The 17,432-nt window shown below is 39.4% G+C and overlaps 1 protein-coding gene across 2 annotated transcripts; it reads right to left on the bottom strand.

Moving 5' to 3' along the window:
* Window positions 1-10,262: 10,262 nt before the first annotated feature.
* Window positions 10,263-17,423, bottom strand: PHOSPHO2 (phosphatase, orphan 2). 2 transcript variants are annotated; one of them, XM_060106610.1, is made up of 4 exons: window positions 17,085-17,423; window positions 16,594-16,627; window positions 14,325-14,499; window positions 10,263-11,932 (listed from the first exon to the last, which is right to left on the bottom strand). In XM_060106610.1, the coding sequence occupies exon 4, from the start codon at window positions 11,904-11,906 to the stop codon at window positions 11,181-11,183; it is 726 nt and encodes a 241-aa protein (XP_059962593.1). In that variant the 5' UTR covers window positions 11,907-11,932; window positions 14,325-14,499; window positions 16,594-16,627; window positions 17,085-17,423; the 3' UTR covers window positions 10,263-11,180. The 2 variants fall into 2 exon arrangements, with proteins under 2 accessions (XP_059962593.1, XP_059962594.1); XM_060106611.1 differs by having other exon boundaries at window positions 17,270-17,423.
* Between the last annotated feature and the right edge of the window lie 9 nt (window positions 17,424-17,432).

The following is a 17,432-nucleotide window of genomic DNA, read 5'->3' as shown; positions in this document are numbered from 1 at the left end:
GGCGGCGGGGGGTGGTAATCTGGGGCGAAGTGAGAGTAGCATCAACATATATACACTACCAAATGTAAAACAGATAGCTAGTGGGAAGTAGCAGCATAGCACAGGGAGATCAGCTCGGTGCTTTACAATGACCTAGAGGGCTGGGATAGGGAGGATGGGAGGGAGACGCAAAAGGGAAGAGATATGGGGATATATGTATATGTATAGCTGATTCACTTTGTTGTACAACAGAAACTAACACAGTATTGTGAAGCAATTATACTCCAGTAAAGATCTATTTTAAAAAAACAAAACAGAACTACTCTTCTCAGCCTGGTGCCTGCCTTCAGTTGCCCTATTGATATATCAGCTGTCCCTTGGAAGCTGCTTATGAGACCATAAATGAAAATCTTCTCTAACTCTCCTTCAGGGCTAGTATTAACCAGGAGCTAAAAAATTCAAATGCTATAAAACTAAATGAATATGTAGGCATATCAGATATAACATTTTTTTTAAAGTAGAATAAAAATGTAATTATAAGTTGTTCTGTAAAAGACTACACTTGCACTACAAAAGCAGATTTAAACTAATAGATTTGTGCCACAGTACATATAATACCTGGGTAGGGAAAGAAGTCTAATATGTATCTAACACAGGAAGGAAGTGATTAAGTTAGGCATCAACAATATTTATTGAACACTCAGGTGGTGATTGCTATGATGTGACAAGGCTGTGGACTTGGTGATAAGGAAATTATTACCTGGGGGAAAGTATTCTGGATCTGTGGCTTTAAGAGTAGTGGTATTCTGTACATACAATATCTCTTCACTTGGGGCTTCCCTGGTGGCGCAGTGGTTGAGAGTCCGCCTGCCAATGCAGGGGACACGGGTTCATGCCCCGGTCCGGGAATCCCACATGCCGCGGAGTGGCTGGGCCCGTGAGCCATGGCCGCTGAGCCTGCGTGTCCGGAGCCTGTGCTTCGCAACAGGAGAGGCCACAACAGTGAGAGGCCCGTGTACCGCAAAAAAATGGCATCTAGTGAGTAGAGGTCAGGAATGCTGCTATCCTACAATGCACAGGAAACACATATTCCTCCCCCAGCCCCCAGCAAGAAATTATCCAGCCTAAAAGTCTATAGTGCCAAAGTCAAGAAAGCCTATACCAGGTCCCGCTCTAGCAGTTAATTTCTGTGTCCAGTAATTCCTCTTTGGTGATCAAGTGCATAGGAGCTGGGTTAGGCTATTCTGTGGCAGGTAAGTCTGCACATCATCACATTTTGTCTGCTCATTTAGAGGGCCAGGTTGGACTCAGTTTTAGGGGTTGAACTGAGTTTCAGATTATTTCTATGGCACCCAGACTTGACCTATAAGCCAGTCAAGATTGCTTTCTGGCTTTTATTGTCCTTATAGGAAATGGTGCTAGATTCAGCAGGTTAGGCAATCAAGAGGCATCTAAGTATTTGAAGTATTTCACCTTTGAGTGTGTTAGAAAAGCGAATCTCAAGTCCCACCCCAGACCAATTGAAAACAAGTTGCATTTTAATATGATCCACAGAGAAGCACTGTTCTAATATACATTGAGGAAAAAAGGAAGAGAAGAAAGAGAATGCTTATATGAGCAAAATGAGATAGATAATCAGTGTCTTGATCCTTGAATACAGTACTGTGTCCAGTTCAGGGACAATCTTACAGAGGACTGTCAGTAGGTCAGAGGAGAGTTATGAAAATAAAACTGCTTTCTGAGGGTCAGATAAGGAAATCATGGTTATTTAGCTCAAAGACAAGAAAACTAAGCAACATGAAGAGTTCAATCCTGTGATCTATTAATATGCTAAAAATTAAAAGGCTGACCCCAAAATGGTTTTGTGGTAAAATGAAAACCTCCTTCTAAAGGCCTTAAAAATAGGATGACTTAACTTTAGAGGATAGATTTTTAAAACCTATTTGTAGCCAAACCTAGAAAGCACTTAAATTCATAATGATTTTAGAATTACAGAATTTTAGAACTGGAAGGTAGTTAGGGATAAAACTCACTCAGTCTAGTCATTTTACAGAAAATAAAATGAATTCCAGAGAAGCAAAATAATTCACCAAAGTCACAGAGCAACTTAGCAGTTAGAGCTGGGACTAGAATTCAGGTCTACTGACTCAACATCACCTAGTTGTTTTTTTTTGTTTTTTGTGTTTTTTTTTTGTGGTACGCGGGCCTCTCACTGTTGTGGCCTCTCCCGTTGCGGAGCACAGGCTCCGGACGCGCAGTCTCATTGGCCATGGCTCACGGGCCCAGCCGCTCCGCGGCATATGGGATCCTCCCGGACCGGGACACGAACCCGTGTCCCCTGCATCGGCAGGCGCACTCTCAACCACTGCGCCACCAGGGAAACCCAACATCACCTAGTTTTGAAGAATTCTTTTATTACTTAGTTCTGTGACCTCACCAAGCTTGTTTTCTTATATAAAAAAATTGGAGAAATATTCCTATTTTGAAAGATATTTTAAGATAAAATGAGTTTATACTTAAATTATGTATGTAGTAATGCTTATCCCTTCCTAATATAGTAACCATGTCACACTTCAGTACTGTCCTCTTATTTTACTATAGGAGTTCCTTAAAGGACAGGGATCTTTCCTCCCTCCCTCCCTCTCTCCCTTCCTTCCTTTCTCTTTACAATTCTATCAATTTTTTACCTCTTCATTCCATTTAAATTGCAAAAAATGTGAATTTAGATTTAAGATTTTAACCTTAAACAGTATTTATTAATACAGGTAAATACTTATAATTTTAAGTGGCAAAAGCAATATAACAATTATAAGAATAATCCGTCTATGTCAAAGAGCACATATACCCGATGATGGACACTTAGGTTGTTTCCATCTCCTGGCTATTGTAAATAGAGCTGCAATGAACATTTTGGTACATGACTCTTTTTGAATTATGGTTTTCTCAGGGTATATGCCCAGTAGTGGGATTGCTGGGTCATATGTACCTAGAGTCTGTCATACAGAGTGAAGTAAGTCAGAAAGAGAAAGACAAATACCATATGCTAACACATATATATGGAATCTAAGAAAAAAAAATGTCATGAAGAACCTAGGGGTAAAACAGGAATAAAGACACAGACCTACTAGAGAATGGACTTGAGGATATGGGGAGGGGGAAGGGTAAGCTGGGACAAAGTGAGAGAGTGGCATGGACATATATACACTACCAAACGTAAAATAGCTAGCTAGTGAGAAGCAGCCGCATAGCACAGGGAGATCAGCTCGATGCTTTGTGACCACCTAGAGGGGTGGGATAGGGAGGGTGGGAGGGAGGGAGACGCAAGAGGGAAGAGATATGGGAACATATGTATATGTATAACTGATTCACTTTGTTATAAAGCAGAAACTAACACCCTATTGTAAAGCAATTATACTCCAATAAAGATGTTTTAAAAAAGCACATATATATACATATACACCTATATGCATATATACACAGACACACACACACATACATATATACAAACACCCTTGGAGAAAATTCTGAAAGGATTTGGTGTATGGTGACATTATGAGCAATCAGTTTGCAAATGTTACCCAAGCAGTGAAGAAGCACTGGGGCCTTTGGACTGTAAGCAGTTCTTGGTAAAGCTTTTACCTGGAAGTTGCTGGAGAAGGTCTGGGCACAGATCTGGCTTCATGTGTGACCTGTGCATCCAGAAGGCCCCACTCTTGGTTTAATGCTTTGCTGTCTTGAAATTCTTAATAATCTTTGAACAAGAGGTGCCTCATTTTCACTGTGTTCTGGGTCTCTCAAATTATGCGTAGTCAGTCCTGTCTGAGCAGCTCAGCTCTGGTCCATTCACTGGTAGGTGGTTGTAGGGTGCGCTCTATCTCTCAGGAGGTCTTGATTTCTTTACATTTGTTTTTCTTTTTAAAAAAGTACAGTCATATTATAAAAAATTAGAAAATGGATTAGCAGAAAAAATTAAGTCATCCTCGAAACTCTCAAAGGCAGAGACATTTTCATAAGCATCTCTTCATACATCACGATGTTCAGTGTCTAGTCAGAAGAATAAAAAGCGATTCATTACTTTAGAGTATGAATTGCCAAACATAATTACAAAATAGGATGTGTATAAAAATTAGGCAATTCCTTGAGATTAGCTTTTGTGTTAGTTTTTTATTGCTATGTAACAAATTACTACAAATTTAGCAGTTTAAAACAACAGAAGAACATTGTCACAAATATCTGTAGGTCAGAAATCTGGGCATGGTGTGAGTCGGTTCTCTGCTCAGGGTCTCACCAGGCTGAAATCAAGGTGCCAGCCTGGGCTGTGTTTCTCATCTGGGGCTCACAGTCCTCTTCCAAACTCAAATGGTTGGTGGTAGAATTCGTTTCCTTGTAGTTAATTGTAGGATTGTGGTCCCTGTTTCTTTGCTGGCTGTCAGCCAGGGGCTGCTCTCAGCTCCAGAGGCTGTCAGCATTCCTTACTATATGCCTTCTTCCATCTTTAAACCAGCCATGGCATGTTGAATCTTTCTTGGGCTTTGAATCACTGACTTCCTTTTCCGCTACCAGCCAGGAAAACACTCTGCTTTTAAAGGGCTCGTGTGTTTAGGTCAGGTCCACCGGACAATCTATTTTAAAGTCAATTGTGCCATAAAACATAACCTAATCATGGTAGTAAAATACATCAAATTCACAGTACTGGGGATTATGCTTGGCATGTACACAAGGGTGTGGGAAATCTCAAGGGACCATTTTAGAATTCTGCCTACCAAGGCTATCCTAGAATCTCGTGTGAAGAACAGGTTCTTCTACCTCTCTCTTCAATAGTCTTCTTCAATTCCCATTTTTAACTCTAGCATCTCTATTTTATAAGTTCACAGTTCAGCATAGTAAAACTGGTCACAAAGAATTTGCTTAGCTATGAGGGGAACACAGAGATTCTTTTGTTTTCAAAGGAAAAATTTTAGAGAACAAGAATCTTACATTTTACTGTAAAAAGCCTAGTGTGTATCAGTATATTTGTTTCATTAACTCTAACATAATCTAATGAGACAATAAGGCACACATTAAATTTAGGTACGTTTATATTTTAAAATAAAGATTAAGACCAGATTATCTAGAAATAATAAAACATAAGATTTAGAAAAGATTAACACAATTTAATGCCAACATGTTTGTATCTCCCATATATGAAGTACTCAGGAAAACAGATAAGCAGAACACAAGACTCTATAGATAAATGAGCAAAGGACATGTCCAGACATTTAAAAAGAAACAGAACAGACTAAAAGTTGGACTTCAGTGAACTAACATTGAGTGCATCGTATGTGTGTGAGGTGCTGGCATATACGACAAGTACAGGGCTGCTATTCAGACACAGGAACTGTTATGTCTGTGGCCAGAATCCATTCTTGTTTGGTGCTTCTGTTCTGATTGGTTGGTGCCTGTATTGCAGTGGTTGCATGTCGCAACTAAAGATCCCACATGCCGCAGCGAAGATCCCAAGTTCCACAACTAAGACCTGGGGCAGCCAGATAAATAAATAAAATTGAAAAAAAAAGAAACTTGAGGTGTTGAGAGGCTAGTAATTTACCCAATCCAGGGCTAGAATTCAAATTCAGGTCTTTTAATCTAGAGCAGAGCTTTTAATCACCATGTTACATTAGGAATGAAAAATGAGATACTACAATTTCTGTTCCTGGAGGAACTGGGACTGGACTAACCATTCCACTGTAAACAATAAGAAAACTGGACAAAATATATGAAATAGCAGTTTTCAGGCACTGGACAAGAGGCAGTGCAGGAATGTGATCCCTGAGAGAAGGGAAACAGATGAGGTGAGCCCTATAATTGCCTGCATTTCTGCCTGGAGACATTTTCCAGCCTGAGGTGCAGGGAGGGAGAATCCCAAGTGGACCATGGTAGTCTCACTGAGTTGAGGAGATGGAGATAAGTTTGGGGAGGCACAATTGGCTTTTTGTAGGACAGACTACCAGAGAGGACAGAGCTAAATGGAGAAAGAGTTTCAGAAATCTGTAAGAGGGGTTGTCCCCATGAGTCTATGGTTGGATACTAAGACACATGCATAGGGTGAAACACTATAAGTCTGGGCAGAGAATGATCCCAAGAACTATAAATCAAATAATTCCCAGAGTTCACATAGAGCTTGAGGATAACTGAGTTCCAATCAGAGCCAGAGAAGCACATGGTTTTATACATTGGGGAACAAAGAAGGAAAGGGGACAAACAATGCTTATGTTAAAAAGGCAGAAGAAAAAAAAAAGATGGATAGATAGAGGAATGGACAGGTATGTGATAAAACAAGCAGAGTAAAATGTTCTTTGGGTTTTTAAAAAAAAATTATTTATCTATTTGGCTGCGTTGGGTCTTAGTTGCAGCATGCGGGCTCCAGAGTGCGAGGGCTTGGTAGTTGCAGAGCGTCGGCTGTAGAGCATGCAGGCTTAGTTGCGCCGCAGCATGTGGGACCTTAGTTGCCTGACCAGGGATCAAACCTGCGTCCCCTGCATTGGAAGGCAGATTCTTAACCACTGGACCACCAGGGAAGTCCCCAGAGTAAAATGCTAATGGTAAAATCTAGACAGTAGATATCCATGTGTTGACTGCAAATTAAAGGATTAATACGAGAGTATTATGAAAAACTTTATGCCCATAAATTTCACAACTTACATGAAATGGACAAAGTCCTTGAGAGACACCATGGTGGTTTAAAAGTACCTCCACTGAAAGGTAGAGCCTAATTCCCCTCCCTTTGAGTGTGGGCCTTTGTACTGTCGGGTTTTTTTTAATTTTTTTTTTTTTTTTTTTTTTTTTTTTTTTGCTGTACGCGGGCCTCTCACTGCTGTGGCCTCTCCCGTTGCGGAGCACAGGCTCCGGACACACAGGCTCCGCGGCCATGGCTCACGGGCCCAGCCGCTCCGCAGCATGTGGGATCTTCCGGGATCGGGGCACGAACCCGTGTCCCCTGCATCGGCAGGCGGACTCTCAACCACTGCGCCACCAGGGAAGCCCTAATTTTTTTTTTATGGGGACTATTTTTAAAGTCTTTATTGAATTTGTTATAATATTGCTTCTGTTTTATGTTTTGGTTTTTTGGCTGCGAGCCATGTGGGATCTTAGCTACCCAACTGGGGATCGAACCCGCACCCCCTGAATTGGAAGGCAAAGTCTTAACCACTGGACCACCAGGGAAGTCCCTGTATTCTGTTTTAGAATACAAATAGAATATAGAGGAATGGATGGTGTTTGATTTCTGAGACTAGGTCACTAAGGCATCGTGGTTTCCTCTTTGCCCTCTCTCTTGGATTGGTCACTTGGCAGGAAACCATGTCTTCAGGACATTCAAGCAACTCTCTAGAGATACCCATGTGGTTGGAAATTGAGGCCTCCTGCCAGCAATCAGCAGTAAATTGAGATTCCTAATAGCAATCAGTGAGGAACTGAGGTCTGCCAAAAGCCATGTGAGTCAGCCACCTTGCAAGCAGAGCCTTCAGCTCTAGTCAAGCTTTCGTATGACTAGAGCCCTAGCTGACATCTTGCCCTATCAGAGATCCTGAGCCAGAACAATCCAGTTAAGGGCTCCTGAATTCCTGAGCCACAGAAACTGTGAGATAATGAATGCTTAGTTTTAAGCTGTTAAATTCTCAGGTAACTTACTATGCAGCAAGAGATAACAAATACAGTCACAAACTACCAAAGCTTACTCAAGGAAACTATACAACCTTTACCTATAATCTACAAAAGAAATCAAACTAGTAGTTAAAACCTTCCAGCAAAGAAAACTCCAGGCTTAGATGGTGTCCTTGAATTCTATCAAACATTTTAGAAAAAAATAATATCAGCTGTTAGTTTAATTGTTGCTCCTTTCAAAGTCATCTTTTTTTTCCCCCGTAGCTATCTGATGCTTTTTCCATCATTGGTTATTGGCAGTTTTACAAGAATGTGATTTCATGTGGTTTTCATTTTATTTTCCTGTTTGGGGTTCATGAGAGCTCTTGAATCTGTGGTTTGATATATTTTGGCAATTTTGTAATGTTCTCATTATCTCTTAAAATATTGCTTGTTTCATTTTCTTTCTCCTCTCTTTCTGGGATACCAATTTCCTATGTTAGATCTTGCTATATCTTCTATGTCTTAAGTTCTCTTCTGTATTTTCATTGTTTTGTCTCTCTCTGCATTATTCTGGATATTTTCTTCTAACTTGTGTTTATTCACTAACTCTCTTCGGCTATGCCTGTTTTATTGTCAAATCCATCCATTAAGATTCTAATTTCAGGGCCTCCCTGGTGGCGCAGTGGTTGAGAGTCCGCCTGCCGATGCAGGGGATACGGGTTCGTGCCCCGGTCTGGGAGGATCCCATATGCCGCGGAGCGGCTGGGCCCGTGAGCCATGGCCGCTGGGCCTGTGCATCCGGAGCCTGTGCTCCGCAACGGGAGAGGCCACAACAGTGAGAGGCCCACATACCGCAAAAAAAAAAAAAAAAAAAAAAAAAAAAGATTCTAATTTCAGTCATGTTATTTTTCAGTTCTAGTAGTTCCATATTGTTTACGTAATTTTCAGTTCTTTGCCAAAATTCTCATTAGTTTGTGTCTGTAAACTCCAATACTTGGAGGTCATGCACATCTATTTAAATAAAAACTTCTGCTGGTGTTCATTTATATCTCTTTGTGTAGCTACTTTTTACTATGTGCTTTACAATGTACTTACAAAACTGTTTAGATTTTGAGGCCTATTGCATTAATTTTCTATTGCTGCTAACAGTTTTACCACCAACTTAGCATCTTCAAACAACATACATTTATTATCTCATAGGTTCCGTGGGTTAAGAGTCCAAGCACAGCTCAAAGGGCCTCTGTTTCAGGGTCTTACAAGGCTAAATCAAGGTGTCAGCCTGAGCTGTGATCTCAGCTGAGGTTTCACTATGAAAGGATACACTTCCAAACTCACATGGTTGCAGTATTCAGTTCCCTGCAGACTGTTGGACCAAGGACCTACTTCTTACTTTTAGCTAGAGACCACCCTCAGTTGCTTGCCATGTGGCCCTCTCTGAAGGCCAGTTCACAACATGGCAGCTTGCTTCTTTAAAATTAGCAAGGGAGAGAGTTCCCTAACAAGATGGGCATAAGGATCTGATGTAATATAATCATATACACATAAATGATACATCCCATCATCTTTGTGGTATTGCATTAATTAGAAGCAAGTCCTAGATCACCTTCTCCACACATACACCCCCCCACACACACACAGAGAATACGAGCTTATAGGGATCATGGGGGGTTAGCTTAGAGTCTGCCCACCATACTAAGGATATTAACTTCCTCTAAGAGAGTTCAGATTTGCTTTAGTCAAGCACCTGGGAGTTCTAAAAACCTTAGATAACTTCAGTCCAATTTCAGGGATTGAGAGTATTCAAAGGTGAGCTGCCAGCCCTTTGAAGGCCTGTTTACTTCTGAATCACTCTTACTCATGATGGGCAGCCTTTTGGCATCCTTATTCCAAGTAAGGGGAAGGGTTTATCACTGCAGGCCTCATACTCCAATACCTCTTCACCTGGGTCCCATTAAGACTGTCGAGATAGCCACTCAGTATGTCAGATACCACTTACAGAATTGGCCAACCCTTTCAGGGAAAAGCAGCTCCCCTACCTAAGTTTCTGTGCCTCCTTAGCCGACAATTATTGTCAGCTCTCTCATGTATTTAAGCAGATATTTAAAAAATTTTGTTCAGCTATCAGCTTTTCCCGATGTACTCTGTAGAAAATCTGGTCCAAATTACTTGATCTACAACTACTAAAAATGAAAGTCTTATTATTATTATTTTTTTATTTGCATAATTTATAAGTTGTTACTGGCCTCAACTTGTAGAGAAATCACGATCTATAAGAGTAGGGCTTTCCTGGTGGCGTAGTGGTTGGGAGTCCGCCTGCCGATGCAGGGGACATGGGTTCGTGTCCCGGTCCGGGAGGATCCCGCATGCTGTGGGGCGGCTGGGCCCGTGGGCCATGGCCGCTGAGCCTGCGCGGCCACAACAGTGAGAGGCCCACGTACCACAAAACAAGAACAACAATCTATAAGAGTAAGTGTTTCATAAATAAAATAAAATTTAAAAAAACATAATCTAACCTATTAATTTAAAGCAAAACAAAGTTTACTTTTTCAACCTGGAAAAAAATAGAGTACCAATTTTTTTCCCATAAAATTACATTGAACATTTTTATTTCTGGAGCTTTCTATATGGAAAAGAAAATCCTAACGTTATTACATAAGGGATATTTATGCCTAAAACATGTGAGCCTAGAAATTAACACAGTACTGTACAACTTTCTAGGTCAGCTGATATCTTGCTAATATCCCTACATGAAACAGTTTCTTAAAATGTTGAGTATTCCTACAAACTATATATTGTATCACTCAATATTTCATTGCCAAACAGAAAAAACATACTGATTAAATCAGCATTCTGGAGTTACAGTCTGTAATAATGATATAAATTTAAAATACTTGAAGAACAGTAATTTGTATTTCATTTCAAAAGGAAAGTGTGAAATTAATGAACACTTGGGCAATAGATACTGCATCCCTATGTCTAAAATTAACTGATTTGGAAATAGTGTATTCTTACGTGAACTAAGCATTAGGCTTATTTTGAAGATCTGTAACTGCTAGACATACTTTGGAAATAAATACCAAAGAAAGTAAAATATAAGACTATTCTCTCTGGGAATAAATTTAAAAATATAAGCTACCTATTAACCATCTTTGGTAGAGTCCACTAGTTGCACTTACCTCAGTTTTGTACTCTACTTTTTTCCATTTTTCCCAGGCATATGACCATCTGAAATAAAAGCTATATTTTTCATCCTTCCTTACAGTTAGGAAGGAGCATCGTGACTAAGTATTGGCCAGTGAAATTTAAATGAGGATGCAACCTTCTCTCTCACTGTCCTCCTTGTTGGCCAGAAAGTTGATGTGAGGGAAGGAGCTTGAACAGCAATCTTGGATCATAAATTGGAAGTCAAGTGCTGAGGTTGGTAGAGCAACACAGAAACTTTGAGATACTTAACTCTGAAATTCTTCTAAGTGAGAGGGAAAACTTTTTTTCTTTTTTTAAAGCCACTGTTATTTGGGGTTTTAGTTTTATGCTGCTGTATTTAGTCTTAACTGATACACATTTCAATTATTGGCGTATTACTCCTTTATTAGAAATTGTAAATGAGAAATTATTTCAACACCTGAAGACCAAGATACAACAGAAGACTCCATAGGCTCAAGATTTTGAGACATCCTAGAAAGAGTTTTCTGTAAAGTATATCCTTTCCGTGGCATGGCAACATCATTCTTCTTTAAAAAGGTTACTGGACAGACATCGTTTCCGCCATCACCTATATAAACAATTCGTGTATAATTCACTCCTCGTTGTAACTGTTTACCTACAAATTCTACCAAAACTACATTTTTGCAAAGATTTGGGGGGCACCTAGTGCAAGAATGAGCATGATAATTTTCCACAGTGAGATGACCATCGCTATCAAAAGCTGCTGGATTTGTAAAGACTTTATCAAACACGTCACAAACATTGGTAGCTTCTAAAATCCAATCTATGAAGACTGAATTTGAATCTGAAATAATGATGCAGTCAAATTTATCCTTGTTCTTTCTTATAAAGTTTAGAAGTTCCACCATCCCTGGAGTGAAAGGCATTGATATCATTGCTCTTTTCATTTCATCTTCTCTTATACCTTTATCTCCCAAATACTTAAAGACTCTGCCCATAAATTCTGTCCAAAATCCTTTTTCATAAGAATCTTGTAGTTCAATAGGAAGCTTTTTCTCTGGAGCACATTGTACAATCCAGGTGTCGCTATTATCATCTATGATTGTATTGTCAAAGTCAAAAACCAACAAAATTTTCATGGTTCCAGAAACAGATTTGGGTTACCCTGGAAAAGAAGAAATATTATTCCCTAAACATACTCGGTTCTACATATCTAGCTATAGTATCTATTTAACAAAATTACTCTTAATCTGCTGAAACAAAGGGTGAATATAAACAAGTTAAAATGACTAAGCATTCTAAGACTACCATTTAAGCACTTTTTCCTAAGAAGCAAAGTTCATATTTGAGTATGTTAAATGAATGGAAAACAGAACATATAAAAAGGATACTCAGGGTATTATTGTGTTCCTGAGGGGGTGATTTTTTGAGCACTCAGAATTAAACTAGAGAGCAATCCAATGAGAGAAGTAATGAAACAATTATTCCCTTATACTTTTAGAAAAGCTATAAGACAGAAAAAAATGTAGGCTAGTCATTCTTATTGTTTTTAAATTATCAATCACAAACTTATTAGTTTAAAATGTTTACAGTGAGCCTCATTTTAAATAATAGGTCATGTACAATACATATTCTCTGTGAACTAACCAAAACTCTGACCAAATTTAACATAATGTGAAACCTTGCAAAATTTAAATAATTTTTTAAAAAAGGTTTTTAGCTTGAAATCATCATTGTCAATGTTATGACCAAATGGTTGCTTGATGTTGTACTTGAAAGTCTAAACAAATTACTTGAACTGGAGGTCAGTTAAATTCTTCCACACTAGAAGTAACTTTTGTTAACAATTTTCATATTTATTTATATTTTCTCTAGATGGTTTAGCTCTGGAGTACCAAATAATCTGGATATATGTGAATAATCACACTGCTTTTGATATGACAATTACTCAAGTCTCTGTTTTCATTAATAGATAATGAAGATCATTAACTTAAATCTCAAGAGAAAAGGAATGAATCAACAGATGGTATAAATGAAAATTATCATGTAAAAAAGATAATTATACAGAATTCCCAGGAAAAGCTACAATTAGTGTCTGTAAACAAAAAAAAAATCTTTTTTTAAAGAGTAACTGATATTTTTATAGATATCACTATATGCCAGATACTGGACTAAGAACCTTACAATCTCATGATCTGTCATAAACCCATTTAGTAGGAATTATTATTATCCTCATCTTAAAGATATATAACTGGAGCTTAAGTATTAATTAAGTTGGTTAAGTATTAGTTAAATGGCAGAGCTAGAATTTGGACTCAGGTCTGCCTGACTCCAAAGTTCGTGCTTTAGTAATACACTCTAGTGCCTAAGAAATAGAATAACGACTATTAATCAGTTTAAAAATAAAATATTAAGTAGGTCATTTTGATGAAAAGATGTTTAATAACATGAAAACATTCATTAATCTCGAAGTACACACTAACCATCTGTGATCTACTTTACAACCATTCTGAAGTTTTAGCAAGAAACCCTAAAATGAAAAGTGAAGAACCCCACCAATAAGAAAAAGAAGAGATCAATTAAAAATAGAAAACATGGGGGACCTCCCTGGTGGTCCAGTGGTTAAGAATCCACCTTCCAATGCAGGGGATGCAGGTTCGATCCCTGGTCGGGGAACTAAGGTCCCACATGCTGCGAGGCAACTAAGCCCACGCACTGCAACTGCTGAGCACGGGGGCCACAACTAGAGAATGCATGTGCCGCAAACTATAGAGCCCAAGCACTCTGGAGCCTGTGCACCACAACTAGAGAGCCTGTGCGCCACAACGAGGAGCCCACATGCCGCAATGAAGATCCCGAGTGCTGCACATAAGACCCGATTGATGCAGCCAAAAAAAAAAAAAAAAAAGAAAACATGGCATTTATCTACATGTATTCTCTGGTTTATAATGATAGATATCCAGTAGGTGAAAAAGAGAATGAGCTCACGACTCATATAAGAGTAAGTATTTTTTGCCTCTCAATTTAGAATATCTGGAGAATAACTAACCTAGAGGACGTATCTCCTGTTGTATGAATTTAGATGGTACAGAGTATTCTGATACCCTGGATCCATGAATCTCTAAATGTCTAATCCAGGTGTCCCTAATTGCCTTCCAGAGATTTAAGTGCAGAAATCACTTTCCCACAGAAACAATGTAATAAATAGCAATAAAGTGCAGTTGACAATCACATTGGTAATGCACCAAAGCACATTTTAAATTAAAATGCTTTTTAGGCATTCTGAATTTATACATAATTAAAAAAATTTTTTTCAAATGTAACTCATTGTTGGTTGAAAAGTGTTTCAAGCCTAGACTTAATCAGCCACAAGTTACTAAAATTCCTTCACTATTAACCTCCAAATAAGATGTATCATAAGCCTGAAGTTCCAACTGTTAACTTAGTTCCACTGTTGACTATTAATTTCTATCTACAAGTGTACTTTTCTTAATTTCAGATCTTTTTCCATTAGTTTTTCCCACCACTCAACATAAACCTTTATTTAAAGTACTTACCCAATTTAGTATTTCCAAGACAATTAATCTTACTTCAGCATGGAGCTTAGGTTAAACAGTCATGACAATCTTCAGTTTTAAACACCAGCCAGTTTCTAACCAACATTACTCCTACTCTACATGCAGGGGAAAAAGTCTTCTGGTTCCAAGCAAAGGAATGGAGACTCCTTAACTCCTAAAATTAATAAAAGTATTTAAGATATTTAAAAATTTACGTTTTCTAATACGTTTTCTCTTACATCAGAAAAGCACCTACGGCAATGGGAGGAATAAAATTTTGTTTAAACAAAAACCTTAAATACAAAACAGGGAATGTTATGTGAATATAAGCTCTTATTCAGGGGATAAAATCACAGGTGTTAGGCTGATTATGTTAAGATTTCCAGATTCCAATTTTTCTTTTTACTTATTAAATAATAGACAAATACCACATTCTGTTGTCAATAAACTTTCAAAGATTTAGTGCTGTACTTGAAATAAAAATGTCTCCAAAAATTAAGGATGTGTAGAAAGATTTAGTGAAAGTGAATCTATTTTGAAATCAGTTTGTTAAAATACCAGAAGCAGTTATTAACTGTTCTCTCCGGAAGCATGAAAAGTATATATTTTGTATGTCTGCAATGTTTCCAGGGTCTAACAATAGCCTATGTGCTTTTTTACAATAATGAAAACTAGAAACTACATAGACATCCAAGAATAGGGGATTGCTTAAATAAGATATGTACATGATAGCCATATAACAGACCATTTATTTAGTGAGTAAAAGGTTAAGATGTTCAAATTAAACAAACAAGTCACAAAACAGTGTTTACAGTATAATCTCATTTTTGTTTTTAAAAAAGAAATGTCTGTATACAGTGGTAGCATCAATTGCAGTGCATTCTTTTCCTACACTGATTTTGTAATAAAATATTTTCCCCGGAATAATTTAAGCTCTGTTTCAGATCAAAGTGCATATTCTACCTTCTTAATTTCACAACAAAGAAAAAAAATGAGTGGTGGCCATAGAGGGTAAATAACTAATTCTAGATACACTTGGCTGTAAAGATCCATGGATTAGAGTTAGAACCAAGTGTTGTAAGTCAAATGATACCTGAACACTACGCCAAACTGGCAAATTACTGACACCAAATATTATAAGATTCAATAATTTTTGTAACCAATTTAGTTAAAATTCCACAGAATTTTTGTTAGGAGGTAATCTCCATGGGTCTCTAGTGGCTCTGCATATCTTACAAGCAAGGTACTCACTGGCCTTTGCTCTGGACTATTGTCTCAAAAATGTATGTAAGGGCTTCCCTGGTGGCGCAGTGGTTAAGAATCCGCCTGCCAATGCAGGGGACACAGGTTCCAGCCGTGGTCCTAAGAAGATCCCACATGCTGTGGAGCAGCTAAGCCCATGCGCCACAACTACAGAGCCTGTGCTCTAGAGCCCGTGAGCCACAACTACTGAGCCCACGTGCCACAACTACTGAAGCCCGCACACCTAGAGCCCGTGCTCCACAGCAAAAGAAGCCACCACAATGAGAAGCCCACGCCCCACAAAGAAGAGTAGCCTAGCTCACTGCAACTAGAGAACGCCCGCGCACAGCAACGAGGACCCAACGCAGCCAAAAATAAATAAGTAAAAAAATAAATAAATTTATTTTAAAAAATGTATGTATAGTGAACAGTCTTGAAAGGCATGCTTATTGTCCATTATAGTAAAGATCTGGATGCCCTAAGCTCAGAGTTCCTGTCCTGTAATGCAACACACTCCATGTGCAGGTGACTTCTGGAACTCTTTGCATCATCCTGTGGCAACTGGGGAAAAATTACTGATATTCTGGCTACTGCTACTGCTGTAATTCATCACTGTTCTAGGGGTCTGCATCTTCTACAGAACGGTGGCAGCCTAAGTTGTTAGCATGCAAGTAGGGTAAAATCTCTGACTCTTCCCAGGTCTTGACTTTTTTTTTTTTTTTTTTTTTTTTTTTTTTGCGGTACGCGGGCCTCTCACTGTTGTGGCCTCTCCCGTTGCGGGGCACAGGCTCTGGACGCGCAGGGTCAGCGGCCATGGCTCACGGGCCCAGCCGCTCCGCGGCATGTGGGATCCTCCCGGACCGGGGCACGAACCCGTGTCCCCCGCATCGGCAGGCGGACTCTCAACCACTGTGCCACCAGGGAAGCCCAACATTTTTAAAACTATGATTCCAAAAAACCACCAATGTTGTATGTGCAAAAACTATATTTTTGCCAACAAATATTTTATTAATCCTTTCATACTTACCAGCATTATTACGATGGATCATCTGATAGAAAACCTGAAGAAAAACAGTACAACTATGTGTTAGAACTTCAGTGATTAAAAATCTTACCTCCTTTCATATTGAGCAACTCCAGTTTGATGCCTAATGTGTATGTGTCATAGCCAACTACCTTGTAATGTAATCATTTGTACCTCGACGTGTTAGAAAAGGATCTTTTGAAACGTAGCCCATATTCACTCTTAACAGGGTTTTGTGTCCTTAGAGGTCTGATTGGTCCTCCAAATACATTCAATTTACTATACTGTATTTACCGAGCAATTAAAGATATCTTAAAGGCCCTAACATGGATGTTATAATCCAAGTTTTAACATTGCGATTTAAAAAAAGAAAAAGAAAACTAAGCCCCATCTAGCCCAGATCATGCGTTAGAAACCAAAGTATTTAAAAACAGATTTTCTGTCAATTAATCCCTGAGTTTCTATAGTTGAGGGAAGAGGGCTTTGCCGTTCACCTTCCCCCGCGAGGTCTGTGGGTCACACACGCCAAGCCCAGGCCTCGCTCTCCCGCACACCTGCCGGGTACATCCCGAAACCAGGGGCAGGGACCTAGTCGGGTGTCGTTCCCCGAGAGGTTCACGTTGGATGCCGATGGGACCACCAGGCCGGGCCCAGCCGGGTCCCAGGGCTCGTCACTGACCCAGGCCAGAGACCCGCAGCGGTTCTGGCCTCGGCGCCGCTTCTGAGGGATCTGTCCTCCGGCCCACTCCGGACGCCTGCGGGGGAGGACCGCCCCACTCGCACGCCTGGCCTTGACTTCCCGCGCAGGCGCAGCCTCCCTTCTCCGGCACCACAGCCCACAG

Source organism: Mesoplodon densirostris, chromosome 8 (assembly GCF_025265405.1).
Source record: "Mesoplodon densirostris isolate mMesDen1 chromosome 8, mMesDen1 primary haplotype, whole genome shotgun sequence".
Taxonomy (NCBI): domain Eukaryota; kingdom Metazoa; phylum Chordata; class Mammalia; order Artiodactyla; family Ziphiidae; genus Mesoplodon; species Mesoplodon densirostris.
This window is presented reverse-complemented; position numbering and strand designations above follow the sequence as displayed.

Coding starts and splice junctions, on each gene's coding strand:
- PHOSPHO2 (XM_060106610.1), bottom strand. CDS start 11,906: ATGAAAATTTTGTTGGTTTTTGACTTTGACAATACAATCATAGATGAT.